This window comes from Amblyomma americanum, chromosome 7 (assembly GCF_052857255.1).
Source record: "Amblyomma americanum isolate KBUSLIRL-KWMA chromosome 7, ASM5285725v1, whole genome shotgun sequence".
NCBI lineage: Eukaryota > Metazoa > Arthropoda > Arachnida > Ixodida > Ixodidae > Amblyomma > Amblyomma americanum.
In genome coordinates, this window is record NC_135503.1 from 120,966,803 (window position 1) to 120,992,048 (window position 25,246).

A 25,246-nucleotide genomic window follows, 5' to 3' on the forward strand; every position below is an offset into this window, starting at 1 on the left:
AGCACAACTAATCCGGCAATTCGATACACTTTCCTTCCTTCTGTCACGGAAGAATGACTTTACTCTTCATTAAGCGGCAGGCATCAGTCACCAGGAGTCGATAAATCCGCATGTTTCACCTTTGCAGGAATTTCGGCATATTGAAGACAGTCATGTTAGAAATCCTAAATGGAAAAATTGTACGCGGAAATATTCCTGCACGTTTAAAAACAGCCGTTGTGCGACCCCTTTTTAAACGTAGCGATGCCAAGTGTGTGCCTCATTGCCGCTCCATTTCCATCCTGCCTAGTTTAGCGAAAGTTTCAGAAAAACACATATTCTTAGTAATGAACAGCTTGATTTATGAAATCGGAAGGGTTTTCCGATTGTCAGTACGGTTTTATAAAAAAAAAGGCCCTCAGCCCTCACTGGAAGAAATGAGTGATCACTTCATTTCTTCACTAGAAAGAAATCTAGTATCATGTGCACTTATTTTTTGACGCCGCAAAATCGTTTGACACGGTATGCCACGCTATATTATTAGATAAGCACTACAATATAAGTTTTCTTGGTTCTTTTTTTTTGGTTGTTGCATAATTTCCTTACAGATCGTTCCCAGCGTGTTTCCGTTCCAAACATCTGTAGCTCCCGTCTTTTTCACAAGGCTGGTGTACTGCAAGGTTGCATACTCTCTCCCTTACTTTTTAATGTATACGTTAAGGACATGTGTACTGTGCTACCTACTTGCAAAAGTTTTCAATATGCAGATGATACTGCACTTATAGCTACTCACGTGAATTTTTCCAACCCATTTTCAATGCTTCAGACTGACGTCAGAAAATTAATGGACTGGCTTGATATGAATTCAACAGATATTAATCATTCTAAATCAAGGTTAGCTTCCGCAGCCCACTCAAGAGTGTCCCACTTTCTAACCCCCTTTATCTACACTCATCCCGATGTATAAACTGCTCTTGCTCTCCAGTACAGTTTTCGGATTCTGTAAACTATTTGGGGATTTGGTTTGATTTCGGTCTTCTTTTTTCTATTCACTTATCCTACTTATGTGCAAAACTTCATAAAGTCGCCTCTTTGTTGTATCGTATTAAGATGTCTCTACCAATTTCGGTGTGGAAATTATTGGTTCATTCCTTAGCCTACAGTGTACTCAGGTATGGAATCACAACTTTTGTTCATTGTCCTGGTATCTGGCGTCCACCTGTAAATAGATTGTTAAAATGCGTGCTAAAAAGTGTTACTTACCCTGTGTGTACTCCGCAAAATGTGAACCTTTTTCAGATGCTAGGGATGCCCAATTTTCGATCCCTTTTTTTTCATACCACGGTACTAAAACATTTTTGGAGGGATGCATTTAAAGTCCCCACTGTGCTTCCCCGGCCTTTACGTCATGTGCCTGCATTTTCAGTTCCTCACACACGGGCAAGATTTCGTAAATATACTCGAGCTTATTATGTTCCCGATATATTTAATGCTCTTCCCCATGAAATTAATTCCTGTGAGTCTATACGTGATATTCGCATTCAACTTAAGAAATTTCACTTACAATAATATTCTTGTATTCTTCAATTCCTGTGCGATAGTAAATCTTTTCGATTTATACCTCTTTTGTGCTTTGTACTGTATTACTTGCAATCTTGTTTGGTGTCTTTAGTGCCTTCTTTCTTTGCTCTCCAAAAAAAAATCGTTTTGCGGCCGAGTCTTGTGGGTTGACTGACAGGCTTCGCGTGACAAGCCACAGTGATGGCTTAGATGAGCCTGATTTCTGTTATCGTATCTGTAGATATCTGAATACAATTTATTATTATTATTATTATTATATTTTTAATATATTATAATATAAATTTTTGTTAAGCATCTAGGAGTGCCTTTCGACAGTAGCTTAACCTGGCATTACCATTTATCTAATGTTTGTTGTAATTGAGATTGTTTAATATCAACAGTTGTGTGCCTTTATCTGTAAAAAAAAAACAATTGTACGTGCTTTGGCGTACCGTGTGTTAAGACACGGTATTACCATCTTTGCCTTTTGCTCGGATTGTTGGGTATGTAGGATCGAGAGCATTTTAAAGAATATTCTTGAAAACGTTGCGTACAACACACCCATTTTGTCAGCTGAAAATATCTTCCGTGTACTAGGGCACCCAAACTTCAAATCCTTATTCATTGATACTGTGGTCCTTAGGCACTACTGGTAGAATGAATTTAAACAGGAAACTACCCCGACGAGACAACTTAGAAAACATAACCGTTACATTGTTCCTCGGTCGAACATGAGGTATGGTGCGGCTAGGCGTTGCGCTTCTGTTCCGCGTACCCTCAACAAACCGCCAGTTGAAATATTTAAGGCTAGCTCTAGAGGCAAAATCAGAGACTTACTGAACAATGAATGGTAAAACTAGTTTTAGGATTAGTGCAATCTGTTCCGCCTTATTAAACTTTGCACCTTTATGATCTTTTCAGTTGTGTTACGAATGAACTTACTAATTTTCAGTGTGCTCTTTTCATGTTTATTGTTATTTTGCTTTCTTCGCCTAAATACATACGCATGATTCATACTTTTCTGTCGATATGTATTTTTTTGGCACGGTCCTACAAGTCATCTTAAGGCTTAGACCGGCCTGTGTCTCCTGTGTCTGCTACTGACGGTGACAAAATAAACTATTATTATTATTATTATTATTATTATTATATTATTATTATTATTATTATTATTATTATTAATATTATTATTATTATTATTATTATTATTATTATTATTATTATTATTATTATTATTATTATTATTATTATTATTATTATTATTATTATTATTATTATTATTATTATTATTATTATTATTATTATTATTATTATTATTATTATATTATTATTATTATTATTATTATTATTATTATTATTATTATTATTATTATTATTATTAATCGCTGTCGGCGGTGATTACGTTGCCCAACGATAACACATTGTATTTCAACAGGTAGCGTGTCTTTTTCTTTGCCTGCATTCTTAATTTGAACATGCTGCGGACCGCACTTAGTGTATGCTCTCTACATGCTACAATGCCTAACGATACTACTGAATGCATTGCTCTCCATAAAGAAGTTCCCGATGATGGCAAGTTCATGATGTGTGCGAATTGTACACTATTGTACCACTTAGGTCAGACTGTTTCCGGAATTGCACCAAGTACCCTCAATACAATGGGCCCAGCCAAAAGAGAAATGTGGGTGTGTAAAGCATGCAGAACTGCAAAAAAACGCGATGGTGGTTCCACCTCTCAGGTAGATGCTTCAGAGGCTGATGAAGGTGCAGGCGAGGATTCAACTTTGCTTTTGGAGCTGCTCCAGATAAAAAAAAGTCTAGAATGTCTACCTGAGCTTAACAAAAAGGTTGATTCATTTCTCCTCTTAAAAGCCGAAGTTGTCAGCTTAACCCGGTCAGTTCATGAACTCGAAGACTCAGTGACTTTTATGGGAAAACAATGTGATTCCATTCTTGATGAAATGAAGACCGCCAAGGAACAAGCAACGTCTAGAGATGCGGAGATCACCGCCCTCCGAGCAACAGTTCAGGCACAAGCCGAACAGCTAGAGCACCTGCAGGTTGACATGAATGAGAGCGAGCAATACATCCGCAACATGAACTTGGAAATCCATGGTCTCCCAGAAAAAGAGAATGAAAATCTGAAGGAAATGCTTTGTGATATCGCTGAAAAATTACACCTCCAGAATTTTTCTCTGTCGGAGGTTGAGGCGATTCATCGTCTGCCGGGCAAACGTGACTCTATTCCGAGGGTCCTTGTGCGCTTCACTTCAGCTACTGCCAGAAACAATCTGTTCAATGCCCGAGGACAGCTTCTACAACTCTGCGAAGCTTGTTCGCTTGAAAAAATATTTTTGAACGAAAACTTGACAAGAGTGAACCGTGACCTATTCTGGCGTGCTAGGACTAGAGCAAAGCAAATGGAGTACAAGTTTGCCTGGGTGAAGCGTGGCAAGATTTTTGTGAAAAAGAGTGAAGGATCGTCTCTTCTTCGAATAATCAGACATGCAGTCTTGGACAACATTGTGTAGCTATCATGGCTCACGTGCCGCCAGCTATCACACTTCCAGTCGTTCAAGGACACTTTTGGTGTGAGCGTTGATAATGATTTCACTATTGTAAATACAAATATCAGGAGCCTCCGTAAATACTGGGAAGAATTCAAGGTCGTCGCTACGTCAGGAATAGGATTCGTCGATGTATTCGTGCTGACAGAAATCAATACTTCAGATGCTTGCTTGCGTACATTTTCAGTGCCATGCTATCAAAGTCGTTTTGTGACAAGGCCTCATCGTCGAGGTGGTGGAATCGCCATCTTTGTAAGTGATAAATTTGATGTATCATCAATGGGCGTGAACTTCGCGCATGCGCAATGTTTGGCATTGAAGATAACTTGCGGCGCCCGGTGTTTAAGTTTGTTGGCTGTATATCAGCCGCCATGCGGTAGTATCACCAGATTTCTGCTAAAACTCGAAGAAAAATTGCACCTCTGGAATTCCGCGTGGAAGAAATATGTTTAGTGGGCGACTTAAACATAAATACATTGTGCCCTACAATGGGCACCGTTTCCGATTACTTGTCTGTCCTGTCCTCGTGTGGTTTAATAAATACGACCACAGTTCCTACTCGTGAAGAAATGGTTAACGATCATCTAACTAGTTCATGTATAGACCACATTATCTTACGCGCTCCTAACTACTCGTTTGCCTCCTGTGTTATATTACAGCGCTTCGCGGATCGCTATCTTTTTGCTTGTCGTTCGTCTCCATCTTTTCCTTTATCAAATGCTTCACGAAACGCTGTTCCAAATAACTTCACCTATATTACAATAGCTGACCATAGAGTCTTAGATAGCTTAATTAGCAATTTTAACTGGTTAGCAATAACTGAGTCTAATTCACCGGAGAAGGTCTATAGTATCTTCTGCGACCAAATAAGGAAGTTTGAGAACAATTCTAAGCGCGTCGTAATAAAAAAGCGCCGAAGAGAATATAACTGGTTGACCCCTGACGTAATGCGTGCTATTTCATACAGACACATACTTTGGAGACGATGTAAACGGGTACCAAAAAATCAAGCCTTTCAGCTGGAGTATAAAGCCGCAAGAAATAGGGTGGTCGCTCTGCTAAGATCCCCGAAGCGCCAGTACTTTTTTCAAAAATTTTGCCAGTCGTCAAGGAATGCCACTAAAACGTGGTCACTGATAAACCACCTTCGGGGAAAAAATTCTGCAAGTACGTCCCCGCTTTCCTTCTTTCCGGGAGATTGCATCAAAGTCGCAGATAGTTTTAATCGTTTTTTCGCACTGGCCTCAGAGAAAGCATCTTCCAGTCAGACATACCAATACACGTTGAAAGAATCAAACTCTGCGTCCGCTTTTCTAGCTAGCATTACAAAACAAGAACTACGTGATATAATCTTTAGCTTCAAGCGAAATAAACCTCCTGGTATTGACGGCTTGTCAGCAAATTTGCTTCAAAGAAATTTCAAGGCATTGTCTGATGTGCTGATTTTCATGCTGAATGGTTTTCTGCGCACTGCATTTTTCCCGGATGACCTTAAAACTGCTTTAGTTAAACCGCTATTTAAAGGAGGACAAAAAGACGACATGAAAAACTATCGACCCATCTCGATCTTGCCTATACTTTCCCACATAATTGAGAAATTTCTTTTGAGATGCATGTCATCCTTTGTTGAGAAATTTTTCATTTTGTCAACCCGCCAGTTTGGTTTTGTTCCCGGTCGTGGTACTGTAGGTCTTCTGGGAGAGTTCTCCGATGAACTTTTTTCAGCTTTCGATCAAAATATGTTTAGTGTTGCTTTATTTTTAGACATTTCTAAAGCTTTTGAAACAGTTCATAACGGCATTTTATTCGAAAAACTATACTTCATAGGCCTCCATAGGCCTCCATAGGCTTTAGAGGTCCATTTTACGATGTGCTCAAGAATTACCTTTCCGGTCGTTCACAAGTTGTTATTTTAGACGGGATGACAAATGTAAGTAGTCAACTTCCATTGAAGGCCGGGGTTCCACAGGGCTCCATATTATCACCCCTTCTGTTCAATTTGTTTGTTAATGACTTATCTCAGGTTATTTCCAAAGGCCTAATATTTCAATACGCCGACGACACTGTTTTGCTTTCCAAGCACTTTTCTTACAACGTGGCCAATACTAATCTCCTGAATAATATACAAAAAACAATGACTTGGTTCACTAATAACTGCTTGGAGGTTAACCCGATTAAAACAGAACTCGTTTGCTTCAGATCCACGTTAAATCTAACAGCTATGGATGCGCCGGTTTTTCTACATGTTCATGGCTGTTTTCCCTGTCAATGCGTGCCGGTCGCCTATGTGAATACAGTAAAATACTTGGGAGTCTTCTTCGACAGTGATATGTCTTGGCACAGCCAGCTATCACATGTCTGTGATAAGCTTCGAAGCGCGGCCTGGTTGTTTTTCTATATAAAATCCATTGTTTCTTTTCACATAAAAAAAAATATTGCGCATGCTCTGGTGTACAGCATTCTCCGATATGTCATTACTGTTTTTGCTTTGTGCTCCGCCAGATGGCAAAATAGAGTTGACACTTTATTAAGAAACATACTAAAAAACATAGCCTATAACGCCCCCTTCTCTATGTCTGATAATATTTTCACAGCCCTTGGTCTTCCATGCTTTCGAACACTCTTTCTACAGATTGTAGTGGTACGACGTTTCTGGGACAGCAATTTCAAAACACGAAATACAGCTTCCAGACGCCTGCGTAGTTCCATTCGTTTTAAGGTGCCGCGCTCCTCAACAAGGTGTGGGGGAAACCAGGCGTTGTGTTTATGTTCCGCAAATTTTTAATGACTTGCCAGAGGAAGTGTTTTCCGCAACATCAAAAAAGTGCTAAAAATCATGGTTCACTCATTGTAACAGGGTTTCTATATGTCTGAAAAATGTTCATGATCAGTCACGAATTGTTAAAGTACTGTCGTCTTAACTTAGGTTCCTTGCAGTTAATTTTCATTACTTGTTCAGGTTACTTTTCCTAACCTTTTGCACCTTGGTCACTATTCATTTAGTATTAGTATTGTGTTGATATTATGTTCATATTTTATGTTTATATTGCACGTCCGTCGGCCGTTTTTGCCGGGCTAAGTCCCTCAAGCCACTAGAGGCGTTGACAGGCCCGTTTCATTGCCCTGTATACGTTATGTGCAATAAAAGATTTATTATTATTATTATTATTATTATTATTATTATTATTATTATTATTATTATTATTATTATTATTATTATTATTATTATTATTATTATTATTATTATTATTATTATTATTATTAGACCTCATTTGTTTACAATCCAACCAGCGGAGTTCCCCAGGGCTCGGTATTAGGCCCGCTTCTGTTCTCTGTTTTCATCAATGACGTTTCCTCCGGGGTAAAAAACTCCTCGTTTCTCCTTTATGCGGACGATTTAAAAATGTCCAAGGCAATACATACTCTTCATGATTGGTTGTCATTGCAATCGGACATATCCGCCTTCTCTGATTGGTGCTTGAGGAATGGGCTCACTCTCAATTCATCTAAAACAAAGTTTGTCTCCTTTACGAGTAAAACGCACAGTCTTCCCTACTCTTATTCTGTGAATGGTAGGCCGCTGCCCAGTGTTGATGAAATTAATGACCTCGGCGTACTTTTGGACCGTAGCCTCAGCTTCTCCTCTCATACAAAACGCACTGCTCTAAGGGCTATGCGTGCACTCGGCTTCATCTGCAGGCTTTCGAGAGAGTTTCGAGCCCCACTTCCTTTCTTAAAGTTCTACCTCTCCATATGCTTGATGCCGCTTTTGGAATATGCGTCTGTTGTTTGGAACGGCACTTGCCAGTCGAACTGTGAAAAAATCGACAGAGTTCAGCTAAAGTTTTTACGCATATTTCAACATCGGTTTTCTTGCAAAACTTCCAGCTCTCGTCCCAGACGGAGTAACTAACTGTAGCTTCCTTCTCTTAGCTGCCGTCGCGTGAGGGCAGACATACCTTTCTTGTATAAACTTCATGGTCACATTCTATGCTCTCAGCTCCTAGTGCGTATCCTTTTGCGTGTACCGCAAAAGAGCATAAGGGAATTCAGACCATTCCAAGTTTCTGCGCTCCTGCACTCCCTCTCCCCTCTGGACAGAATGCAAAAGTTGTTTAATTCTCTTTGTCCTCACCTTGATATATTCGAAAATTCTCTCCCTTCCTTTATATTGGATGTTCGTGACGTTCCACTTTGAGCACTCTTTTTCTCATACATAACTTCCCCTTTCATGCATTTTGACTTTACTACACTTGTGCATTTGCACCGGTACTATATTGTTTTTTTTTCTCCTTAATTGTTCATCACGTCCACTTGTTTTCATTAATATTATTTCTTTAATACTGTGTACTCACACCTGATTGTCTGTAACGCGTTCACTAATTACATTTATTATTGTGTATGATTGTATTTCTAGCTTGTATTTCAGAGGTTTCTTATTCGTTCATATTAGTATTGGCTTTATTCTTGTTTGTATTTTGCTATTGCTGTGCTTCGCTGTTATCAGTCATTCTTGTGTTCATTCTCTTTGTTTATTGTTTCATTAGTTATATGTCTGTTGCCTGTTCTAGCTGTTTTCATTTACCGCTGTTCTCGCTGTTTTCTTGTTTTCGCTTTTTTGCTTCATGCTTGCTGTCACGCCTAGTTTAGATGTCTTTTTCTATCGCCTTGACTGCTGCATTACCTCCCCTGAGCGTCTTCCTTTGTGGTGAAATAAATTTACATTTAGTGCGTATGAATGGTGTACCAGCACCAAGACCTTTGGGTTGTTCCTGGGAACAGAAAAATAAAGATTGATTGATTGATCGATTGATTGATTGATTGATTGATTGATTGATTGATTGATTGATTGATTGATTGATTGATTGATTGATTGATTGATTGATTGATTGATTGATTGATTGATTGATCATTTTTATTATCGGTGCGAGTAAGTGCTGTGCCTGCTGGGTAACGCTCAACGAAAAAGTTCCTGCCTCGCCCCTCTGCTCCTCATAGTAGTCTCTACGCGCTGCTTCCTGCGAGGCGTCAGCACATGCTGGCGGCTTCAACTACGGTTGCGGCGGGTGTCCGAATCTGTTGCTATTCCCCCGGTGAGCGACGCTGGTTGTGTTCATTTTAGCAAGACTTCCTTGGATGAACAGTTTGCCGTTCTGCGGTTAGTTTTGTTCGCATGTTTCTGCGCTAGTTCTATAAGTTTTTCTTTCTTTTTCTTTAGAGGTTCTCGTTTTTGCTATCCACAATGGCAAATCAAGATCGCATTTTGGCATTGCATGTCAAAAGCCTCTTCCTGCTCATGGAAACTTCATGTCATGTGAGGAGTGATAATTTCTCTATTTACTCGGACAGTCATTCTCTGGAATACCCTCTAACACGTTTGCTACCATGGATCAAGCCAAGAGAGAAGTTTGGGTATGCAAAAGTTCTCATACTAACAAAAAGAGACTCAATACTGCGGTCCTGAGTCTGCGGGTGAAAACTTTGAGTCAGAATCCTCATTGTTGGATGAATTTAGAGAAATTAGGAAAATTCTGGAGTCACTGCCGGTTCTTCATAAGAAAGTTGGATCTCTCCTACTGATGCAAGAAGAAATCACAGCGTCTCTAAATAGGTTCGGGAGCTCGACGGCTCGGAGTCGTTTCTACCCGATAAGTACGATTCCATTTCGAAACAGGAGCAGGATAGTGAAAAAATAAAGCTGTATCAAGGTGCTGAACTGGAAGTTTTATAACAGCTGTGTTAAATCATACGGCTTTAATACAACTAGAGGAAAATCAAAATTAAATCGAACAATACAGCAGAAGGATGAATCTTGAGATCCAAGGTTTGCCTGAGTAAAGCAATGAATACTTAACACCAACAGTGATGCAACTGTCTTCTAAGCTTGAATCGGCTGGGTTTTCCTCTGTCGACATCGCAGCTGCCCATCGCTTGAAAGCCAAAATTGATGGTGCACCAGTGGTCCTTGTGTGCTTCACTTCAGCACTCTGGAAACAATAATGGTTTGACGCTCGGGGTAAGCTGAAGCAGCTCCGCGAAGTTGAATCCTTTCCAAAGATTTTTTTCAGTGACAACTTGGCCAGGCTGACCATCACCTTCCTTGGAGAGCAAGGACCAAAGCAAACGAGGAGAGTTATAACTTTTTATCGGTAAAGGGAGGGAAAACCTTCGTGAAAAGAACGGAGCAGCGCCTCTTGTCCGTATCGGTAAACAAGCAGACCTGGAAAACATTGTTTAACCACTACGCGATTTCGGTTCTACTAACTACCTGATTTTACTTCATTTAAAACAAAATTTGGATAAAACTTTTATCAGTGTTTCACGGTTGTGAGCATTAGCAATCGAAATTTGCGTAAATATTAGGATCAATTCAAGTTTATAGCTGAAACTGCAGCTGGCTATGTTGACGCGTTTTAATAACTGAAAACAATGTTTCCCAGGCGTGCCTTGATAAATTCACTTATCAGGGATTTTCTGCCCATTCTATTAGACGAAAGGGACGTCGTGGCGGCAGTGTTGCTGTTTTTGTGAATGAAAACTCTGCTGATTTTCCTGTAGATGCATCTTTTGAGCATGCTGATTTCCTTATGCTTAAAATCTGTAAAGAGTCAATTTCTGTGTATCTGTTATCTATTTATCGACCGCCCTCCTCCAGCCTTGAACGATTTCTTAGTGAGAATGAAGAAACTTTGCTGCCTTGAAGTGCCGTTGATCAATTCTGTTTGACTGGTGACCTTAATATTAACAGTTTATGCCCTACGAAAGTATCTGTTTGGGATTCCCTATCGAAGTTGTCTGCTTAATGTCCAGAATGCACTGTTGGAGCTCCTACTAGAGTGGGGTTAGTTAACAACAAACTAGTGCAGACATGCCTAGGTCACATAGCGGCCAGAGCTCCTGATTGCTCATTTCGGTCATGTACGATTTCGCAAAGGTTGGCCGACCACTATTTCGTAGCACGCCGTCTTGCTTTACAAAACGCGTCTGGATCCCCTAATACGGCAACTGCTTCTGGTGAACGCAAATGCGTTATCCCCAGTGTCAAACATCCAAGCTTTAAAATCTTATCGCTTTATTTTTTGGGGGCATAGTTTACTAACGAAATTTCAGCCGGCGAAGTCTATGAAAGGTTTTGCATGCAACTGAAAAACTTTAAATTAGAGCTCGCTGGGTTGGTAACTAAAACATTAAGGAAGGGTCACTGCTCGACGAGTTCGGGAATTCTTCATTCAATTTAGCATAGAGATAGGTTGTGGAAACGATGTAAAAGAAGTTCGAGGAACCTATCACTGCGATTAGAATACACGCCAGTAAGAAACAGGGTCGTCACTCTTTTGAGCGGCGCTTGGGGCCGTTACTTTTTTTTCTAAATTCCAGCAATCTTCAAACAATGTGCGCAAAACTTGGGCATTGGTAAAATATCTCTTAGGTATGAATTATAATAAATGTTCTGTTTTCGATTATTTTCGTTAGCCTCCGCTAGCAGTAGCAGATGCTTTAAACAGGCACTTTGTAAAAGCGTCGCAAAGGGCTGTTACTCCAACTACTACCTCTTGTTCGTTAATGCAATCCATACCTGCGTCAACTTTTCTTCCCAAGATCGTGAAATGTGAACTGGAAGCGATTCTTTTCAGTTTCAGCCCTAACAAGCCTACTGAATATGATGGACTACCATTACACATCGTTCGCAGCAACTTTGATGCTGTCTGTAAAGGGATCGTACGACTCGCGGTGTCATTAGAACCGGTCGCCCGCTCGTCGTCTCCCTGAGGCGGTCTCCTCTTTGAAACTCTCCCCCTCCCCTTCGGTGGCGGGCGGCGGCGGGACGCCGCACTGAAAAGGAGCGCCCTTGGGGTCAAGAGCCCCTGACAGCGACGGTCAAGCGCTTTGACCCTCGCATTGTTCGGTCTCCTCGTCAGAACGGCGCCAAACGTGATGCGACCTTCCGACAAGTATCTCGTGAAAAGGGGTAAGCTCGTCAAGGAGGGTCGTAAATAAAAACGAGCAGACGGGCAGCACCGCGGAAGCGCCCCGCTGTAGTCCGATGACAGAGCTAATTGCGGAACAGCTTCAGTCAAGGGAAACCGAGAGTCAAAGGAAACCGCTTGCACGTGCGGGAACGATGTGTGGTTGTTTGTTTTTTTCTTCTTCTGAGGGAGAGAGTTCGAATCATACTGTGGAAGTATGGGGTGTGGCACGTGAACCTTGTGGGCCACTCGTTTCGAGGGTCCATTCCCGAAATCTATTTTCTTATAGCGATTTTGATGCTCTTTTCCTGCTGTGTTTTTTGGGGAGAGGGTGTTGAACCTTGCCGAAACTGGAAGGCGTGCCATGCATTTTGTAAACCAATCATGAGTTAGTTTGTTGTGATTGGGTGATGCAAGGGATGGGCTGGGCCTTTAGGTCTTTAAAACCAGGGCCCGGAGCCCTGGAAAATATTCTGGGCTAAGGTCAGATGTAATGCATCTTCGGCTATGCCGAATAGGGGCCTCCCCTAGTGTTAGCCAGTTCCACCTTTTTGTTCTTTAACCGTCTTGCCGTTTTCAATTTGTCTCATGTATATCAAAGTGCTTGCAATGTAAACATTTCATATAATACAGTCAATTCATACTCCCCTTAACGCCTGCATTCTGAGTCGTCGCAATACCGTCTACGACGGAGCACCCCTGGTGCGGAAAAGAAGTCTGCGGTCATCCAACAAAGCTACCGTCTTGAGCGGTGGGCACCTCTGGTGCGGAGAAGCAATTCAAAGAAGGTCTGCAGCAAATGAAGACACCTTATGACGAAGAACGTTTAGTGGCGCAGTCGACAAGGATCCTGCCGCTGTCGGAAGACAGCGCAGGAGGAAGACCAAAAGACAAGGAAGGCGTGACGGGGCCGGAACAGCCAGCCAACAGCAGTTCGGGAAGGCCAGGTGCAGGAGCGAGCAGCAGCGTTCAAAGAAGGACCTGCGGAGAGACGGCGGCAAGGGCCAAGGCAGCGGACCAGCGACGCAAGGCAGCCGGCCGGGAAAACAGAGCAGCGAGCGGATCGCTACCGAGCACAACCGAGACGGCAGCAACGGGCTCGACGCCGTCGGCAACACGGAGGCGACCTGGCGTCTGTCATCAAAGGGTGAGTCCCTTCTCGTTACGTGTTAGCGCGAGCGTTGCTGTCCAGACAAGCTTGAGTGAGGAGTATGGATACGCGCTTCGCCCATTTAAACCCCGATAAGCAAAAAGGAAGGGGGATGAGCCACGCAGAGGACGCCGGGATTGTCGGAAGCGGGGCGAGTAATACAGGGACACCGGAGATGCCACAGGTCAAGCAGAGGAACGAGAAAGTGCCGGACGAGGTTCTGGTGTTACGAGAGAGGTGTCGGCTGGCCGAGCTGGAACTGCGGCTTGCTCAGCAGAGACAGCGAGGAGGCGCTGGAGAGAGCTTCAAGGTCGGAGAGAGGCATGGCAACCACAGCGAGTTGCGGCACTACAAAAAATTGCTTGCGGGAATAGTGCCCAAATTTCCGAGCGACGCAGAAGTGCAAGTATGGTTTGAGGCGGCGGAGAACGCACTGAATGCATACAAAGTGCCAAAAGATCGGTGGGGCCAAATAGTTTTCCCGCTTGTTGCAGACAAGGTGCAATTTCTGTCAACCCGCTTAGCGCCAGCACAGCACAGGGATTACGAGGCCGTGAAGAAGGCGGTGCTCGAGGAGCTTAAACTCCCTGCGGGAGAGTACCTCAGCAGGTTTCAGGGCGCCAGGAAACGGAGCACTGAAGGATGGAGAGCGTACACGACGCGAATCCACAGTTACTTGCGCTTCTATTTAGATGCGTGCAGCGTCAGCACCTTCGAACAGCTGTTAGAGCTGTTAGTAGCGGACCAACTAAAAAACAATCTTTCTGAAGCAGCATTAAAGTACGTTACGCTGCAGGAAGGGAACGGGTGGCGGAAGGCCACCGAACTGGCCGCACTACTGCAAACCTTCGAGGACGCAGAGGGGAAAAACAGCGCCGGCAAGAGGCCAGAGCAGAAAAGAATGGACGCTAAGGAAATGCCTATATACCCTCCAGGGAGCCGGCCACAGGCACCGCAGGCAAGGTCACAACCTAGAGGTTGCTTCTTCTGCGGAGCAACGGGGCACCAAAGAGCGAATTGCCCGCACGCGAAAAACGGGACGCCGCAAACGCTTAACGATACTCGGAACGGCCTCTCGGCCCGAGTTGCAATACGGGAGGACTCAGCGGCACACCAGCGCGAGCTAATTACGCTGACGTGTCAGGATGGAGGAATTGAGGCCATTCTAGACACCGGAGCCGACGTAACAATAGTTCGAGAGAGCGTAGTGCCGCCGGCACTGGTCAAGCCGCATGGAACGATCAATCTCATCTCCGCATTCAGGGAGAAGATACAGGCGAAGCTAGCAATCCTGCCCCTTACGTTAAAGCGAGACACCGGAGTCTTCGCAGACATTCGCGAGGCCGTGCCGGTCTTATACACATTGAGAGACAGGCTGGTGTCCCGGACCAATTGTTTGCTTTCAGAGGATGCCTGGGAGTCGCTCAACAAAGAGGGGGAGATGCGAGGAATCGTCGCCGGCAGAGAGAAGCAGGGCGAGAACTACACGCCGCTAGAAAAAGAGGATTATCCGGGGCCCCCATCAGAAGCGGTAGTGACAAAGGGGAAGAAAGAGGCCGCGGTCGCCCAGGTAACAATCCATAGCGAGGTTGACGAGAGCACGAGCTCGGACGGCGGCGACGTGGAAGCCCCCATGATAGAAAAGAGAAGCGCGTCGGAAATATTCCGGGAGAACCAGAGGAGTGACGCGACGTTACAGGGGGCATGGAAGGACTCCAGAGCAGGAAAGAAAGGCATGACAGTGGTAGACGGGATCCTGTACCACAAAGATAATCTCCTGGGCCAGACAGTGATGCAGTTGGTGTTGCCAGAATGCCGCCGCGGAGAAGTACTACAGTTGGCGCACGAGTCAAATTGGGGAGGGCATCTGGGCTTCAGGAAAACCAAATCCAAAATTAAAATCAGCTTTTATTGGCCGGGTATGGAGGACGAAGTCAGGCGGTATTGTATTAGCTGTCATAATTGCCAAACGAGATCGGATCTGCGTCGAGCAGACAGCGTGCCCATAGAGCCGTTGGTGAGGCCACGGTATCCGTTCCAGCGGGTGAACGCCGACATCATCGGACCCCAGGAACCAGCCTCGGGTAGGGGCCACAGGTACGCACTATGTGTCATTGACCTGTGCACGCGCTGGCCGGAGGTTGTGTGTCTACGTTCACTCAGTGCTAAAGCAACCTGTGACGCCCTCCTCACGGTGTTCAGTAGGACAGGCATCCCAGAGGTTGTATCGTCGGACTGTGGAACAACTTTTACCGCGGAACTCACCCAGGAGCTTTTAGGAAAGCTGGGGTGCTCCCCTCGGTTTTCGACACCGGGTCACCTGGAAAGTAATGGGGCGGTAGAACGCTGAAACAAGACGTTTAAAAACATGCTCTACCAAGTTAATCAGAAAGAGGGGAGGAACTGGGACAAGTTCGTACCTTATTTGCTGTGGGCATACAGAGAAGTGCCTCATGATACGACGGGGGTGGCGCCTTTTGAGATGCTTTATGGAAGGCAGCCGACCGGCCCGCTTAGCATAATAAAGAATACCTGGACAGGAGAGGGTGAGTCTCCCGTAAGTTTGGGGCCTTCGCCAGCTCAGTACATGCTAGACCTGAAGGGACGCCTAGAACGAGCGGCTGAAGTCGCAAAGGCCGTAAGCCTGAGGCAGCAAAATGCGTACGCCACGCAATTCAACAGGCGAGCGACCGCCAAAGACTTTTGGGAAGGAGAGAAAGTCTTAATATTCGACGAACAGCGCCCAGGCAAGATGTTTCCGAAATGGAAGGGGCCTGGCAGCGTAGTTGAAAGATACCGAGACCACTCTTATTTCGTGCAAATGCCGGACGGCGGAAGGAAACTAGTTCATGCAAGCAAAATGCGGCCCTATATGAGCAGGGTAATGAACGTGGGCGTAATTTTTGAGGGAGACAGCGCGTTCGGAGAGGTTGAGTACGCGCCCCGACGGTCAGCAGCGCGGTCAGCGGAGGGGCGTTTGCCACGAGAATCGGTGGCCTATTTGTCAAAGCATGAGCGAGACCAAATCCTGGGAGCGTTCGCGGAACACGAGGGGCTTTTCAGTGACCGGCCGGGAGTGGCATCGGTAAAGGAACACGAAATTGTGCTGCAGGAGGGGTTTACATCTAAGGGTCCCCACCCTTATCGCGTGCCTGCGAGCCTAACGGCCGAAGTGGGAAATCACGTAGACGAACTGCGGGCGTTGGGTTTAATCTTTCCTTGCGAAAGCCCGCATGCGCACCCGCTGGTTTGCGTGCCTAAGAAGGACGGCACTGTCAGGATGTGCGTAGATTTCCGCAGGCTGAACGCCGGTACTGTAGCTGACGCCTACCCGATGGCGCTGCAGCAGGAGCTGATAATGAAAGTAGGGAGAGCGAAATATATTACCTTGCTGGACCTTCGGAGGGGGTTTTGGCAGGTTCCGCTAGCTCCATCAGTTCAGCTGCTTACCGCTTTCACCTGTCACCGGGGTCAGTTTGCGTGGAAGGTAATGCCGTTCGGGCTCAAAAACGCCGCGCAGACCTTCCAGAGGGTTATGAACGGGCTGTTGCTCCTGCACTCGGACCACTGTTGCGCATACCTTGATGATATCGCCGTGTTTAGCGAGACGCTTGAAGCGCATGTGCGCCATCTTAGAGAGGTGTTCAAGACGCTTGAACAGGTAAATCTCAAGGTAAAGCTGGAAAAGTGCCAAATGGCACGAAAGTCGATTCGGTACTTAGGGCTATTTGTTGGTTCAGGGCAGCATGCACCCGACCCAGAGAAGCTGGCAGCGATAAGGGGGTTGAAGGCACCGGCAACGAAACGGGAACTCCGCAGCGGGCTATGACAGTGCGGGTATTACCGCAGCTACGTACCAAACTATGCCGAGGTGGCACGGCCACTCACAGAGCTTACCGGGAAAAGGATTCCGAATAAGATCCCATGGTCGGAAAAAGCTGTAAGTGCGTTTCGACAGCTCAAGGCTGCGCTCTGCAAAGCGGTAGCCTTGGCTACTCCGGACCGCAATCGACCATACTGGCTGCACACAGACGCGTCTGCGTTTGCCGCGGGAGCCTGCCTTTCACAACGAGCCGAGGACGGCTCGGAACGGCCGATTGCATTTGCGAGCCAAAAGTTCTCCCCTGCGCAGACCCGCTGGTCTACCATCGAAAGGGAAGCATTTGCAGTGCTTTGGGGACTCAATAAGTTCGATCACTGGCTCTTCGGTGCCCCTGTCACTGTCGTCTCTGACCATAATCCCCTCGCGTACCTTACACTTAGCACACCTCACGGCGCGAAGCTGACATGCTGGGCGCTAGCGCTCCAGCGGTACAACGTGGTGGTGCAACACCGGAAGGGTAGCGAACACGCCAACGCTAAAGCCTTGTCACGCGTGAGTAATGATTGCTGGGATCTGGACAGCGGCGCTCCGCTGGCAGCCGAGCGGGGAGGGGCTCCCCTTGCCACTTCTATGTGACAGCCACGAGAGTGAACTCTGTGCGCGAATGTGTGTCGGGCAGAGTGCGTGCGTGGTTGTAGGTGGACTGGATGCAACCTAGCAACTTAGACTCCGTTTGAGGGCGCCCAGCACACATTTTAAGCTACCAGAAGTTTAGGAGGCGCACGAAAGCCCTAACGCAAAACACCCTAAAGTTTTGGCGGTCGTAAGGCTACATTCTTGGATGGTAGAGCAGTTTGGAATTTTGCACTTGAATTCCTGCAGGCCCCAGCGTGGCACCACATGTTTTGTGGTCCTTACACACTCCAAGCTTTTTAAATTTTTTGTCATTAGGGAGCCATTAATGAAGACTTGCAAATTCGCAGCTTTTATCTGACGGTTTCAATGCATGGGTTAAGAAGTTTTCGGGGATACGATGGCCGGAACTGGAAAAGGACAGTGTTAATTGGAGTCACATGGGAGGGGCCTTTGTCCTGCAGTGGGCATATTCAGGCCGATGATGATAATGCAATTGTTTCATTCGGTGTGATCTGATCACAGAAAACTTGCAGAATTAGGTAACCCGTTATCTTTTAAACACAGGCGTTTACTGGGCTTTGTGTGATAACATATTCTCAAGAGAGAAAAAAAAATTCCCTCTGAAAGTAAAGTTCCTTGAATTCTGTTTCAATTCATTTCGTGGCATGCGGTCAGAAAAACATACATGTGAAAGATCTGGGTCATTAACCTTCTATACCAGATTTGGGCCCACTCAACAGGTGCAGGAATAAAGTAGCGAGACAAGCTCAGAATACATTTCTTCCAACAGAAATTACGCAGCAGTTAGATATACATAATTTAGAAAATTGAAAGTGAAGCCATCATCATCAGCTTGACTACTTCCACGACACGACAAAAGCCTCTGCCATATGTCCCCAGTTAACCCTGTCCTTTGCAGCTCCGGCCACCCTATGCCTGCGACTTTTTAATCTAATCCGCTCAGCTATCTGCCGCCGCCTGCTACGCTTGCCTTCTCTAGGAATCCACTCTGTTACACTAAGGGACGAACGACTATCTTGCCTTCATATTACAAGCCCTACCCAAGCTCATTTCGTCCTCTTGATTTCAACTAGGATGACATTAACCCGCGTTTGTTCCCTCACCCACTCTGCCCGCTTCATGTCTCTTAACGTTACACCTATCATTTTTCAAAAGAGCTACTACTGGGGCTGGTTGGAAATCATTTTTCTTTCATTCATTTTTCTTTCAACAGTTCACATTGGAAAAACTTTTTCAGCATAAATTATACTGTAGTTACATATACAATTAAAAAGATGGAAGTCAATGGCACTTAGAATAACATGTACGTATTTATAATGGTGTGCGGTACTGGTCATATAGGTAGAAATTTTTAAGGTCTGCGATAGAAATGCGTCCTTTTTTTATGTCTACTGTGTATCGCATTACGATGAGACCTGAGCCGGCCTGAGCTGCGTCACTCATGGTTAACTCGCAAGGCCCGCCCCCTTATCGCTTTCCTTCGCCAGTCGGGCTGGCATTGGTTATGCCGGGTGTTTCAGCCAACACTCTCAAATATTCCTGAAATTATTGGGTTCGATATAGCAAAAAAATAAGTGTAGAATCACACTCTCTACCGACGGACAAAATGTCATGCAAAACCCCTCTAATTATCCAGGTAATTAACAAAAACTCACAAATTATTTCTTACTTTTTGTAGCTGGGTGGTTAGTCCCAACTGGGAGCTTGAGACCGTGGTCAAGAGAATGTCATATCAGTTTTTGAAAAAAAGAAAAATTCAATTTGCATAGCCCTGCAGCGCGAAGAAATCCAACACCTGCGCGCGACCGAAAAGAGCGTTTATAGATAAGGGCCAGGGAGCAGCGCGGACCCATACGATTGCCGCTTAAGTGATAGCGGGATGGGCACGTCGTCTGCTACTCCGAGGTGGTGGTGAAAGTCTTTATTGAATGAAAGAGGTGAGGCTCTTTAAAGAGCCCCGCAATGTGTGGCGCAGCGGACGGTGGGTCGCTTGCGAACACAAATGTGTTTAAGGAATACGAACGTAGTTTTAAATCGAAAGCTTTACTGGCCACGAACTTGCGATTTCGCTGTGGCGGGGCTCCGAGGAGGCACAGACAGACCTTGAGCCGTTGCCTAGCAACCGCCGCCGCGCGCTCGCGGCGTCATCTGGCATGACGTCACACCGCGCGCCTTACCGCGGAGCCGTCCTCACCCGCATTTGCCCTTACCCGCCCTTACGCGCTTAACCGCTAACCAAAGTATTCGATGTCGGCAACTATGGGAGGCCCTGAAACCCTCGCACGCTCACTGAATAAAAGAAAACTGCTGATCATGGGAATCGAATCAGGGCCTTTGGCGTTTGAGGTGGAGACGCTTCCACTCCGTCACGACAGCTTTTTTTTGTCTTTATTGCCTCTTTTGACAGTTTACAACAGATCACAACCATGTTCAGCGCTGCAGTTTCAAATATAAAGAGCGGACATGTGTTTCACTCACGTGAGAAAATCAAAACTGTCTCAAGGAACACAACTCTTTCGTCAACTCGATAAGTTCGTCTAAAAAACTTAGCTCTTTGTACACTTCACGCAGCTTAAATATGTTTTCTTTAACGAAATCTCGGACAGACCGCGCTTCTTCATCGCAATGTCGTACAGCCATCCTGCTTCGCCAAATGCTGTGCAGGCCAAGAAGGAAAATTACATCGTATTGATAAAGATCCGGCTCAACGTCCAGGAATCGTATCCCATACGGCGTCAAGGGTAAGTCTTTCCTTATTGTACGCTGGAGCACATCCCAAAAGAGCAGCGCATCCCAGCAATCAATAAGGACGTGTTCTATTGACTCTGGTTTGCGACACAACAAGCAGTCAGCACCCCAAGGTAAAATCAATCTCTTCTCCATCCATGTTTTAACGGCGACGTACCAGTGTGCAACTTGAAGAAAAACGTCTTCACACCAGCAGGCACCACCATTATCTTTACTCTTTTTAAAGCATTTCCTCCTTGGCCTCCACAATACAGAGATCGATATATTAGCTCAGGGAAGACAGAGTCAAACAAATATTTTAGCAATTTCTTACTCCTGACATTTGAAAGGTATTCCAAAGTGAACCGAGCATTTAGAAACCGGAAAGCAAAGATCACTTCTTTCAAAAATATACTTGCACTATATCGCATCCCGTCTACAGTGGAAATAACATTGTTTGGCAAAGCCGAAGAAATGCTCACATGAATAAATGTCCGCAGGAAACTGTCGCGTGGATCTCGAAGAAAAAAATTTTGACACCACCTGCCTCTGGTACAAGAGTGGCAAGGAAAGACCCCTTTTCTCAAACGCAGAAATAAATTATCACGATTAGTCTTCTCCCTAGAGGACTGCCTAACCAAAACTGCAAAGAGACGATGAAGTTTTTGACTGCTAAGTCGAGGGCACGAAAGAACATGCAACAAAAAGCACACCTTTGAAACGAGGTATACATTACGTATGTTTGCGCGCGTAAATATAGACAGTTGCTTTCCCACCCATTTCTCTGTGCCCGTTGACAGTTCTTGATATTCCTCCTTCCAAAAGTAATCGTTCTCTCTATACTTTTCAAGAGGAGCACCTAGCTATTTGGAAGGGACATGTGACCATTTTACACTTGCATGAAACAAAGGCGCTGATGTCCAGTTCCCATGCCACATCATTCATTATTCGCATGCCCGCACATTTGTCCATATTAACAACGCTATTGGTTACATCGTAAAACCTGCGAACAACCGACATCCCATGTTCTATGCTGCTGTGATTGCTACAAAAATTTCCACATCATCGGCATAAGCTAACACTTCATTTCGCATGCTTCGAGTTGAAAACCACGAATTGAGTTGTAATTTATTACATTCCTGCAAAGTGGCTCTAGGTACAGAGCGAAAAGTTTCCGTGACAATGGGCAGCCTTGCCGCACAGATGCTCTCACGTCACTTCTTTCTGTGAGCTCTCGGTTAACAACCAGATTCGTGGCACAGTTACTAAAAGCCATTTCAGCCCCTTTTTCAGTTACTTCCCCAACACAGACTTGTTCGAGAATTTTAAAAAGAATATCTTGACATAAACGGTCAAAGGCCTTCTCTAAATCAATCTACAACATTGCGGCTCGCCTGAAGTCAGCGTCACAGCATTCCAGTATACTCCGTGTGACATGAACATTAGTGAATATGGTCCGGCCTTGAATTCCACACGTCTGGTGGGGGAAACCAAGATGTCCATAACTGACTGTAAATGTTTTGCTAATGCTTTCATAAAAATTTTATAATGAACATTAGTAAGCGTTATCGGCCGATAACCAGTAACTTGCTTAAGCTTAGCAGGATTGTCAGTTTTCGGTAAAGTACTGTACGGGCACGGTAAAAACAGGGGGATAAAATACCCATTCTAAATGACTCTTCATGAACGCGTTGTAAAATGAGAGCAGTTTCGCGTTTGAACGCCTTATAAAATACCGCGTTTATCCCATCAGGACCTGGCGACTTCCCCAAGTGGAGCTCATCAAAAGCGTATTCCAAATCCGCTGTCGATAAGTCGGCAGACAGGCTGTCCGTGTCTTCACTGGTCAGTCGGGTAACAGACTTAAAAATTCAGCCTGAAAGGCCTGTACATCCGCCTATTTGTAAGCGAACAAATCACTGTAATACTGACAGAAAGCCTCCCTTATCAGCTTCGAATTGTCCGTCAGAGTAACTTTGTTTTCAACTTCTACGATATCTTTCTTACTAGCGTGTATTCTTTCCGTCGTAAAATTCCGCCTACTGAGCCTATCATCTGCCAGAAAGCGATCCGTTCGTGCACGGATTGCAGCTCCCTGAAACATTTTCACATCGTTAGCCTCAAGCTTGGGTTTAACTTCGCTGATAAGATCAGTTGATAGTCCCGGAGCTTTATTATCCTCGAAAATTAATTCTTTCAACATCTGTTCTAGGTTCTCTTGTTCAGCTTTTTCAAAAAAAAAAACATGTTTGATTTCTGCGGGCCTTTCGATAGCCCTCATTTTGACATCAACTTTAAGTTCCGCCGACTCTTCTGCCCAACTTTTTTTATAACTCAACCAAACTTTTTTTTAACACGTTCTTTGTTTCTAAACGAAACGTATCGTCCTTTAATAATTTTGCGTTGAGCTTCCACAAGTCCCAGCTAAATTTCGCTTGAGGTGTCGGGTTCTTTGCTATGGTGAATACGACACAAAACTGATCGCTAAATGTAACCGGTTCGACGATGTAGTTATCGCAGATAGCCGCTAGCTCAAGGGAAGCGTATCCGCCACGACAGCTCAAGGTTAAATTGTGAATAAAGGCGCATCCAGTGAATGCACTCTTCCGATCCAGAAGTCGCCGCGATTTCGCTACGTATATCCTTGCGTAACAGAGCTAGGCCATAAGCAATTTTTTCCCTTGATCTCTTTTGTAATAATTAAACAATACGATTTAGTAGCATATAAAACTATACCTTTGGCCGGGCACGTTAAAGACGTTTTGGCAAACGGCTGCTCGTCTCGTGATTCCTAGTTGTGCAAACTTTAAGAGAGCCGTTATAGTGAGGGAATGCTGTGTTCCGTCATGGCAGCTTAAAAGCTCGTCGTTCAGGCTTCTTTAACCGCATCTGCGTGCATGCACGCTAGAGCAAGCTAGTATCGTTAGCCTTCTAATAGGCGGTTTTTTCGGCTTCGAAACGTCAGATTTCGTACTTAACGGCTTGATTTTGCGAAGTAAATGGGAATTTCTACCCAAGCCAACGCTGCCAAATTCGGCAGGTGTTTCGATTAATTCTGGAAATGTCAATCACTCAATCTTCCGTTTTCGGCACCAGTGTTGGTCCACGGTGCAGCTCCTCCACCAGGTGTCACGTTGTGGTGAAGGCAGTCGAAGCAGTGAGGGAGACAGCCAAAAGTTCTGCTGAAATAAAACTGTTTGTTGGACTGGCCTGCGCCTAGAAAGGCCCAATGACTCGGCGGCAGCCTAGCAACAATCGTGCTCGGCGGTCGTGGAACAGAATGCCCGCCGCTCTCGACAGTACTCAATTTAAAACTGGTAGTGAACTTTCGAGATACGGCGTGCGAAGTTAGTACAACATTCTAGAACAACGTAGAATCGGCTCCGCCTGGATGCGATCAGTCCGGATAAATCTAGTCGCGTCTTGTATCCACAAAAGAAAGTGATAAAGTGGCGTGCCGCCAGCTTTGAAGAATGAAGAAACACTACAAAGATCTCGAAAGTTCACTACCAGCTTTAAATTGAGTACTGCCGAGAGCGGCGGGCATTCTGTTCCAACAACATTCTAGAACAACGTAGAATCGGCTCCGCCTGGATGCGATCAGTCCGGATAAATCTAGTCGCGTCTTGTATCCACAAAAGAAAGTGATAAAGTGGCGTGCCGCCAGCTTTGAAGAATGAAGAAACACTACAAAGATTCGCCGCAGTATATAAAGAAAAAGTACCGTCCTGCTACTGAGCCTTGGAGTACACCTCACTGAAGTGAATTACCATTGGACTGAGCTTTGCCCATTTGAACACATTGTGGCCAGGAAGATAGTTGCACAAAAACTGCCGAGATAGTCCTCTAAATGCATACAGGTCTAAATTTGATAGCAGGATATCATGATCTACTGTACTGCATGGTGTTCTAATGTCAATAAAACTGTCGGTTGTACATTCTTTGGCGAATTTCTAGAGCTGAAAATGAGGACATAAGAAACTAAGTGTACAGAACAAAGCCCTACTAACAACTGCAGTTTTTATTGTAAGAACACTCCTCGTCTCTCTGTGCTAAAGCTTTGTCATATATGTACTAAATCACCTGCAAGAATATTCTCGCACGGTATGTTATTTATTATTGCCAGCTGAATTATAAACAAGCTTCACCGCTACACATGAGGGGAAGTAGTTCTAGTTTCTTCGAAGCCCAAATTGATCATTTGCTACTACGTTGCATTTCTCTAGAAAGCGAGAAAAACGCTTAACCAACAGTGCCTCGAATACCGTGTTTAAGGGAGAAAGTATTGTTATCGGACGTAAATTTTGAAACTCACTTTTATTCCCTGCCTTAAAAATCGGGGTAACTTGAGGGATTAGTACTATGTCATGATATGCGCCCGCAAAAAAGGAAGCATTAAATAACCTCGCTAAATGCCCCCTGAGCTGCTCACTATAATGTTTTATGATAGAATGATAAAATTGGAATCTCAACTTGTGGGAATCATACTCTTTGTATTTCCTCCACGTATAGCTTTAACAATAGAAATTATTTTATCACTGGTGATATCGTCATAGACGAATGTGTGAGGAATACAAGCTGGCAACTCAGGAGCATCGGATGTACCTAGTTGTTTCGAAACAGTCGGACTTATATTGCAGAAATTTATGATGGTTATATATGGCGCAAGGTCATCAATGGCCAAAGAGCGCAAAGGCACAATGTATTTTCGACTTCTCAAGGTGGGGTAAAATTCTCATTTCCCAAGCTTTTCAGCCTAAATAAGCAGAGCACCAGACCAGGGGAAAGCTTCTACCCATTGTATTACCGGTGGGTG

At 44.8% G+C, this 25,246-nt stretch overlaps 1 protein-coding gene across 4 annotated transcripts in view; it reads left to right on the forward strand.

Moving 5' to 3' along the window:
- Positions 1-25,246, forward strand: part of LOC144099516 (P-selectin-like) — a 138,955-nt gene that overhangs the window by 58,520 nt on the left and 55,189 nt on the right. The window contains exon 6 of one of the 4 annotated variants that reach the window (XM_077632878.1): positions 20,368-20,525. The exons of the other annotated variants lie outside the window; for them this stretch is intronic. Coding sequence (XP_077489004.1) covers positions 20,368-20,510 — 143 coding nt within the window. The 3' untranslated portion in view covers positions 20,511-20,525. Of the gene's footprint in view, positions 1-20,367; positions 20,526-25,246 lie in introns of those variants that run through there. 4 annotated transcript variants of the gene reach the window in all.